At 42.3% G+C, this 9,989-nt stretch overlaps 1 protein-coding gene across 1 annotated transcript; it reads left to right on the top strand.

The window, feature by feature from the left end:
• The first annotated feature begins 993 nt into the window (after window positions 1-993).
• LOC128251870 (homeobox protein abdominal-B) lies at window positions 994-8,020 on the top strand. Its single transcript, XM_052979110.1, has 5 exons — window positions 994-2,957; window positions 3,910-4,115; window positions 4,216-4,414; window positions 5,850-6,064; window positions 6,131-8,020. Exons 1-5 carry the CDS (start codon window positions 2,252-2,254, stop codon window positions 6,320-6,322), a joined length of 1,518 nt encoding a protein of 505 aa, XP_052835070.1. The 5' UTR covers window positions 994-2,251; the 3' UTR covers window positions 6,323-8,020.
• Window positions 8,021-9,989: the final 1,969 nt, after the last annotated feature.

Here is a 9,989-nt window from a genome sequence, read left to right as displayed (position 1 = left end):
GCCATAAAATTCCCATAATTGTCCATTGCAGCGTTAAATTTGGCAACTGCCGCTTGAAGCGGGAAAGGGAAGGAAATCGCTTTGAGGGAGAAAGGGAATACAGATAGAGCTAGGGGTGAACACAAAGACCCGGGGTTTCTTAACAATTGTGCTGTCATAATTTACTGACTGAGCTGGCGCACGCATGTATTTGTTTAGCTAATTAACATTAATTAGTCACTTTCCTTTGATGACTCGAATAATTAGTTTGGATCCTTGGTCTTGACAAACTAATTTTATTCGGATTTTGCTGCTGTGTCAATCGATAAAAAAGCGCCAACTAACTACACACAATGTCGAGCGACCTACCACGCCCCCCGCCCCCATCCCACCGAAATCTCGGCCATAGATGGCGCTGTGGTGCGCGCGTGTTAAGTATTCAAATCAGCCCCCAAAAACGGGCAATAAGAGCGGCGGGCGGTGAGTCAGAGAGCGCTTTCCGAAGAGCGGAGGCCTTCACACGTACACTGTGCGTGTGTTGTGTGTGTTCGCCCTCAGTGACCCTCGGTGACTTGGAGCACCTGCTGAGCTCAGCGAATTCCAATCCAAAGTCCCAGTCCCAGTCATTGCGATGGCATCTTTACTTCAAAACAGGCTAGTTGAAAAAGTGGATTTTTTGTTCCCCCCAGAAATATTTGGAACTCTCTTTGTGAGTAATCCCCTTCCCCCCCATTTGCACAGTCTGGGATCCACACACACGCTGTATACAGTGTACGTGTGCATAACGCGCCACAAGAGAGCAACCCACCACCAGCAGCAACATCAACGGCACAGCAGCAACATCGGCGCATGTCCGCGCTCTCTTTCGTGTCACACGGACAGGGACGGACAGGAAGACACACACACAGGCGCAGGATGGCGCCGCTGCCTTTTGTTGGCCTCTTGACTCTTAAGGCGAGACAGGGAGAGCGAGAGAACGCCACCGCTTCTGGTTCTGTGTTGTCGGTGTGCCTGTGCCAGCGATGTGTTGTCGCCGTGCGTTGCTGCTTGTCAGTGTAGATTTGTGCTTCGCTCTGTTCGGTTGGAAGGCGCGCGGGCGTCCAGCAACAACAGCAACAACAGTAACAACAACAGCAGCAACACCCAAGACAAGCGGCCCTGCAACTTCGTCGAGGACTGGGACTTGAGCGATTTTGAACTCGCCGTCCATTCAGCTTAGAGTGTTCCGCTCGCACGGTTGAAAAATACAACCTGAAAATCGAAGAAAAAAAAAATAACGTTTTTGGAATCGTAAAAATAAATTAAATGAAAAAGCTAAAATCAAAATCAAAACACCAAGTCCCCCGGCGATGTGAGGAGAAATAATAACATTTTGTTAACTGTTGCAAACATTGCGTTTAATTGTTTGTTTTGGTCGTAAAATCAAATTTTATGACCAGCAACATAAAAAAGCGAGCGCCAGCAGCAGCAGCAACAACAACTACTGCAGGCCTCACAAATAATAAACTATTTATGATAATTATAAAAAAAGGAAAATAATAACAAAGGCGAGACAAGAAAAAACAAAGTGTGGAGAAAACTTTAACTAAAAACGGGAAAATTGGAAAATTTTTGAAAATTGGAATAACCAACTGAAAACTGAAAAAAGCCAATTTGAAAATATTGCGTGAGTTTCTGGCGACCGCAAACACCCTGTGAAACCGAAACTGATTCGATCCCCTGTGCAACAACAAAGTGACTCTCTTCGCCCGCTCTTTAGGCTGTGTGCGTGTGTGCGTAAGTCTGCGTGTGCGTGTGACCGCTGGCAGACGTCTGTGTGCGTGTGCGGTACGCAAATAAAAAGGGCAACAAAACTTTACGCAGCTTTGGATATTAACAAAAACTCGAAATCAGAGCCCATAAAAAATAAAACAGAAATTAAATAGGTGAAAAGGCGTCAAGTGGGGGAGTGAGAGAAAAACAGAGACAGAGACAGAGACAGAGGTCGGTGGGTCGAGGCGATCGACCCCACTGCACCGCCTTAACCCTCGCCGCCGCAGTTCGAGTGCAACGCGTCCAAGATAACCGTAAATATTCCACCCCTCCCCCAGACCCCAACCATCCCGCTGGCGTGCGCTCTCTACGACCCCCACGATGTCTCGGCAGTCGGGTCGCACGCCGCTGCCGGGGCGTGGTGGGGGCATCACACACACACACCCACTCCCACGTACCCACCGCCCACCCGCATCCGCACCCGCATCCGCATCCCCAGGCGCATCCCTCGCTACCCGCCATGCAGCAACACCACCTGCAACAGCAGCAGCAGCAGCAACAGCAGCAGCAACAGCAGCAGCAGCAGGAGCAACAGCATCTGCAGGAGCAGCAGCATCTGCAGCAGCTGCACCACCATGCGCACCACCACCTGCCTCAGCCTCTGCACACCACCAGCCATCACCACAGCGCGCATCCCCACCTGCAGCAGCAGCAACAACAGCAACAGCAGCAGCAGCAGCAACATGCAGTCGTCGCCTCCTCGCCATCCTCGGTGCTTCAGCAGCAGCAACAGCAATCGACTCCCACCACACATTCCACGCCCACGCATGCGGTCATGTACGAGGATCCTCCGCCTGTGCCAATTGTCGCCGTGCAGCAGCAACATCTCCCCGCTCCGCAGCAGCAACAACAGCAGCAGCAGCAGCACCAACAGCAGCAGCAGCAGCAACAGCTGGCGACAACACCGGTGGCCGGCGCCCTTAGTCCCGCCCAAACACCCACTGGACCCTCCGCCCAACAACAACAACAGCAGCAACATCTCACTTCGCCCCACCACCAGCAACTGCCACAGCAACAACAGACCCCAAATAGTGTTGTCAGTGGCGCCTCCGCGAATCTCCAGCAACAGCAGCAGCAGAATGCTGCAGTCGCGCCTGGCCAGACACAAATCGTTGCGCCGACCGCGGCGAGTGTTTCTCCCTCCAGTGTTAGTTCTCAGAAGGAAGGTGAGGTCCCAAAAATATTTCCACCCATGGGTAAACTGAAGTCTCGTTCGGGATAGTAAAATGTTCCAGAAATATTCGACACATATCGACATTCCTATTATGAACTAAAACTAAACTAAAACTGATAGCTTCTTAAATAAACTTGGAAAAGTTTAATTCTGAACAGACCAGCAGCATTTAATTTTTGTGTCCCCCTTGAAAAGTCTCAAAAGGTTTCTCAAGACCTCAGTAAGGAACCTTCACGACTTTTATTTGTTTAAATGAAAATTTGTGGACTTATTTTGTTCAGATAATGTTTCTGTTCCTGGTTAAAATTAAATTTTTATGTTAACCAACTAGAAACTCTTATAAAAATGTTTACGTATTGACTGATCAGATTTTTGAATGTTTTGAATTTGTTTCTTTTGAAATTTGGTTTGACTCCTTTGAAACGAATTTCATCAGAAGATTGTTTATTTCTAATGGTTTTTTAGCTATATGTATTATTGTCAAAATGAATTGTAAGTTTTTGTTTTTTTTTTCGAGCAAAAAAAATTTTTTCATTACAAAGTTATAAATTCCAATTTTGATTTTATTTTGTTCTCTGTCTATAAATTTATAAATTGATATGATATTTGATAATGAGGATTTTGATTGATGGTGACGATTATGATTATGATATTTTACTAACAATTTCATAATATGTGGCTTTGGAGAGGGATAAAGAATTAAATGGATTGAAAGAATTAGAAAGCTAATTATTAAATTATTTCCATATTTGTCTAAACGTTTTGACACACTTTAAACCTAGGAAACAATTTTTACACCAAGTGAATGAATGCAACTACGATCAAGTGACCCGTGAATGAGGTCGAAGAAAAGCAATCATAAATAGTCATTAATAAATGTAAGATTTACCTGACTTTGAGCAAACATTAATAGCATCCAATCCGCGTTCTGCCTTTGCTTTCAGACGTTAATATGTCCATCCAATTAGCGCCACTGCACATACCCGCCATCCGGCCCGGTCCGGGTTTCGATACGGACGCCTCGGCGGCGGTCAAGCGGCACACGGCCCCCTGGCCCTACAACGATGAGTTCAACCAGTACCACGCCTCCGCGTCACAGTACTACGACCGCAAGCACATGTTCTCCTACTACCCAGACACCCAGTTTCAGGTGAGTGTCCGAGGTCGTCACGCCGACCAACCCCACAACCCCTCACCCTGCGGCATAAACAACTCGGTCCCAATCCAACCCCCTTTTCCCCTATTCGCAGCAGTACTGGCCGCCCAACTACCGCGCCGACCAGACGACCTCCGCGGCGGCGGTGGCCTACATGAACGATGCGGAGCGCCACGTGAGCGCCGCCGCCCGCCAGTCCGTCGAGGGCACCTCGACGTCCAGCTACGAGCCGCCCACCTACTCCTCGCCGGGCGGACTGCGGGGCTATCCCAGCGAGAACTACTCCAGCTCAGGTGAGTCCGCCGAAAGTCGGCACATGCACATTTAAGCGCGACGAGGTTGGCACTCGGAAAAAAGTGTCCATAATTATTAAAAACTTTAAAGTTTTCTTTTTTAATATAAACTTTTTTTTAATTGAGTTCTGAAACACATTTTGATCATGTTCGTATTGATTACATTCAAATTAAAAGAATTTTAAAAATTCGAACTGTATTAATTATATTTTTTTCTTGGGTATAAATTTATATGAATAATTTGTTGGTCAGAACTAACAGTTTTAATATTAAATCTTGAAAAGTTATTAATGTTAAATAATGATATTTATTCCTGTTTTGAATAGAATAGACAATGGTTTCATATATAAATTATAAATATCCATATTTTTCTTATCTATCAAAAAATACAGTTTAAAAACAAGTTTATTAATTTTTCTATGTGCATTTTAAGTTCTCCTGTTGTTGTGTTGCTGGTTTTGTCACCGTATCGCTTGGAATGGCGAATTGCGAAACCGGCAAGTTTGCCGTTCAATTAGCGTACTGCAAAACAGCCCATAAATCGATTCTCGCTATTTGGCTAGCGTTACGCCTTAATGTGGGTGTGAAAGTCATTGGAAAGGCATTCTATGGGGGTTGCCTGTTTATGTTCGCTTCTTATCACTAGAAGTTCTCAAACCTTCAAAAGAATATCTGTCAACTATTCATATTTTCCTGGGTATTCCCCAACAGTAAATACAGGTGTTTATCGCGGAATATATCATTAAGGCAGGCATTTCCACGGCCTCTCCAGCCAATTTTACAACGATAATGAAGTTCTGAAAGGAACTTGAAGTATTAGTCAACATAACAACTCATAAATGTTCAAAATTAAAAACCACTCAAGAGACAACTAAGGCGTAATTTTTAACTTCATCCCAATTTATGTGTTTACATGTTTTCGAAAATAATTATGACTTAATATATTTTGTGGGTAATTGAATAAATAAATTTTAAAATAAATACTTTCAAACTTAAAGGTAAAGGAAAAAAACTCTTAAGTGTTAACTTCTAAATAAAGCCTTAGATAATTTGCTTTCGACTCGAGCCGAAGATTAAACTATCATTTAAATGAAAATAAATCCAACTTGTCACTTATTTTCTACATTAATTTAATTGCTTCATTTGGGCGGCCAATGAGCGTGAACAAATGTATTCATTAAACTTACCCACTCGGGTGTGAATGGGCCTCATGCCCATTCGGAGCTCCGCTCCCCGAACCGCACCAATTAAGGGGCCATAAACGCTGAATTGAATAATTTTGTAATACGCTTATTGCTAAACAATTTCCTTAATTGCTCTATAAACTTAACGATCTGATATTGCACCGAACGCAACCACATCAGCGGACCACCCGCACTTTTTATACGAAGTAAAACGCATGTGGATTAACCCTTTTAATGTTGTGATATTTAAGGAGCCTCCGGTGGGTTGTCGGTGGGTGCAGTGGGTCCTTGCACGCCCAACCCAGGACTGCACGAGTGGACCGGCCAGGTGTCCGTCCGGAAAAAGCGGAAGCCGTATTCCAAGTTCCAGACCTTGGAGCTGGAGAAGGAGTTCCTCTTCAATGCGTATGTGTCCAAGCAGAAGCGCTGGGAGTTGGCCAGGAATTTGCAGCTGACCGAGCGACAGGTGAGTGCTAGATAGCTAGGATGCAGAATAAAATGTTTAATAATAACGAATTTCCCCTCCATCCAGGTCAAAATCTGGTTCCAAAATCGGCGCATGAAGAACAAGAAGAACTCGCAGCGCCAGGCCAATCAGCAGAACAACAACAACAACTCGAGTAGCAACCACAACCACTCGCAGGCGACCCAGCAGCACCACAGCAGCCACCACCTGAGCCTCGGCCTGAACATGGGTCATCATGCCACCAAGATGCACCAGTGACCCTTGGACAACAGCAGCGCGGGCGCCATGGGCTTTGCCACCTACTAGCAGTTAGCCAACCCGAGTTCGGGGAACCCCAACTCGAATCCCACCCCCATGTCCGATCCGAACCACCATCATCTGATCAAGAACGAGCTGGCCATGGACTTTCCGTGTTAGCCCCAGCGACAGGATACAGAGACTCCAGCCAGTCCGAGGCCAGACGGTTAAATGTACAAAGATCAGAGATCTCTAGGATGCAGGATGGGAGTATGCAGCCAGGAGGAGGAGGAGGAGGAGGATGAGTTTCTGCCCAGGAGTGCGCAGGCGTCGCTGGTGTGTGACCGACCGACGTTGATGGAAATGCAGTTAATTATTAAGTCAGTTCTACGGATCGCAGAGATCCACACCCAACACGATAATGCAGCTTAGTTCGGTAGTTGAATATAGATACGAGTAAGATGAAGCAGCAGCAGTAGCAGATGCACTTGAAATTCGCAACTGTACGAAAATATATGTATGTACGTATTTCTCTCAACGCTCTCATTAACCTAGGCGAGCACTATGAATTTTCCGAACTATAAATTATGAATATGAATATACTTAAACGTCAGTGAATATAACCCCGCATAAATTATGAATACACGCGTTCGAGTAGTAGATTTTACCATAACTATCCATGTAAGAGTGGCCAGAAGGCGGCCGAGTAAGGCAGAGAGAAAGCACTTTGTAGACCCAGCTAAATGTTCTAGAAACAAAACAAATTGTTTAACAATTTTCGGACCCCTCACAGCCCCCGCAAGCACACACACTCAAACTTCGCAGTCTAGGATAAATTTTGTCGTGTATTGTTCGTCGTGTCGTGTCCTTTGATACCTTCTAAGTTCCTGTATATAAACTAAGACATCGCGCTGATTTTCGGCCGAAGCAAGCACTCGATAACTAAATTAAAACATATATATATTGCGTACCCGCAGAGATATTCAATATGTGTACGATAGGAACTCGAACTCGATTTTAGCAAATGGTTACTCGTAAGTCGCAAAATTTCGATGAGTGTGTGCATGTTTACTCCACAGTTGAAGTCGCTTTCGAATTAAATTAACTCTTAAACCAAGAAAAAACAAAACAAAACAACTCGTAAAGCTAAAGCAAGAAAAACTAAAGAGAAGTACACCTTACTGAAGTAAGCGAGTGTGAAAACGACGGAGGGGAGATGTCGAGGCGGAGTAATTAGCATACCGTAACAGCTACTTATATAACTTACACATAGTACATATAGTAATCGTACATATGCATACATATATTTTCATGTGTATCGACGCCGCTTGATCCTGATATTAAGTCTAAGTTTAGTTGTGTTGTGTAATTATCGATTTTGTTAATGTTTTGCCCCGAGCATTATATTATTATGCTAAACCTATACCTACACCTAAACCTACACCTATGCCTATCATTATATGTGTATAATTAGCCTATACATACTTGATGAAGAAATGATTTCACCCACTGCTTTATTCATGTTCTTGTATTATTATTATTTCGAGCCCTCGATAAGTTGTAGTCTAAAGTCGGTTATGTTTATGATTATGTTCGATTATAGTTTGTTTAGTGAATTTTAATCTAGCGTTAGCAATTCTCTTTTTTAAAAAGTTAATTATTGTGAATAAAATACAGCAAGTTGCATCAGTGCAAAAATATACACACAATTCAAAAGTATCCCAACTACTTCGCGGTTTAATGCTATCCGCACTACATTCTACAACATTTTTGATTGATGTTTATGGACATTTGTTCTGATTTTCCACCCATTATTTCGGTAAGTACACCAAAGAGGAGGATGTTGTCACATCGCAAACGACCTCTCACCATCGAATTTATTCATAGACATCCAGATACTCGTACTCGTACAAAACGTAAAGCAAAATACGTATGTACTGCACTTACTCGTAAGCAAATCAGTTCGTAGTCGTCACTCCCGCAGCCAAAAAGAACAAAATAAGCTTTCTTATCATCAAACGAATACCTTACTTTTCTCGTACATTTTTCTTTATTATCCTTTGTTCCTTGAGTTTTTGTTACACTCTGTTTTCGACAATGGTATTGTAATACAGCGCTTAAATAAATTAAAACTAGAATTAATAGTCTTGTTTCGGCATATGTCTTAAGATTAAATAAATTATTATGTAACTGTGTTTTCTGAACTTTTCTTAATGTTTAAAAGTATTTGTGATATCGTGATGTAGAGGAAGGTAATTGAATTGACTGATGGGAATGGTCAGAATCCAATCAGCTACTTTTAATTCCGTTTACAGCACCGCCAATCACTGCAACCAATAGTTAATAGACTTTTAATTATATGATGTGTATATGGAAAACAGGATTGAATGACTGGTGAAAACCAAAGTTAAGATTGATTTGTTGTCTAGTTAATGAGTATCATATATCACTTTAAGACATATTTATTGATTGGTAAGTTATGATTTTGTGGTGGTAAAAGCTCAGTATTCCGCGAAAGCTTACTGAAAGTTGTTTTGCTTAACTAACTTCAAATGAAATGTTTTTTGATATTTTTATCAGGTTTCTCAATTATAGTTCTGCCAAAAATAATCCATAAATTCAATGTCCGTTGGGGACATTTAGATGTAAGAGTCTCATTAGATTCATTGCTTTATTGAAATGCCCTTACTACATTTTTCTCATATTGGAAAGACCAAACATAAACCTAACATTAAACTACTTATTTAATTTTATTATCCTGACGTCAGTGCGCCAGTTACATTAGATTCACAATAAATTAATTAATACTAAGATAAATAGCTAATTGATTTAATTATATTATCCTGTAAAGCGTGCTTTATTGGTGAACGAATAAGTAAGAGTATGTTTGCTTATAGTATTTTATTTCAAACAGATTAGGGCCAATTCGTGAAACTCTGTCCTGTCAGTTTGCGACATGCTTGAGTTATTGGAGAGGAATTTCGGTCATTTCTATCGACAAACACAAATATTTTTTTAAATCGAACCTCGATTTTAGATGTTATTTAGAAAATGTGGCTTTTTGGATAGAGCTGATCGCTCTTAGCCTGAAGTGTTGACGCAGCAGTTCGACAGATGGCGCCACCTAAAAACCGATTGCTTGGGTTCGCAGTTGGGGGAATCTTACATTTGAAATTGATAATCTTGTAACGGGTATATAATAGTCAGACACTCGACTATAGCGTTCTTTCATTTCTTCTTCTTGTATTATACATCCTTTCTCTAGAAATATATTATTTTGATTTTTATTATAGTTGGGAGATAAAAAAATTAAAAGCCCTAAATAGGCTCTAGAATCGGTTTTTGGCACAAATATTTTTTAGGTTTTTTTTTTTAAGATATGATGTATGTATAATTTTTATTTAAAAGCTAAGCAATAAATGGATCACAACAAAGTAACGTAATAGGAATTAAGGAACATCACAGTTATTGATTAAGAAGGCGCGTTCCTTGAGGGCCCCTTAACCAGAGGTCGCCCTGATGGCTTCTCTTCAGTCTTCTTCTGATTGTGCGGCTTGCCAAGGAAGCTGCTATGCAATTGCTGTGGGCTCGAAGCCGCTTACTCACTGAAGGGATGTGAGGATCATTTTCCACATACTAAGGTGGCTAGCAATCATACGCAGCTCCCAATTGTTTTTTAAATTTCGAC

The sequence above is a fragment of the Drosophila gunungcola genome, chromosome 3R, assembly GCF_025200985.1.
Source record: "Drosophila gunungcola strain Sukarami chromosome 3R, Dgunungcola_SK_2, whole genome shotgun sequence".
Taxonomy (NCBI): domain Eukaryota; kingdom Metazoa; phylum Arthropoda; class Insecta; order Diptera; family Drosophilidae; genus Drosophila; species Drosophila gunungcola.
The sequence above is the reverse complement of the archived record's forward strand: the minus strand, read 5'-3'. Positions and strand labels throughout refer to the sequence as shown.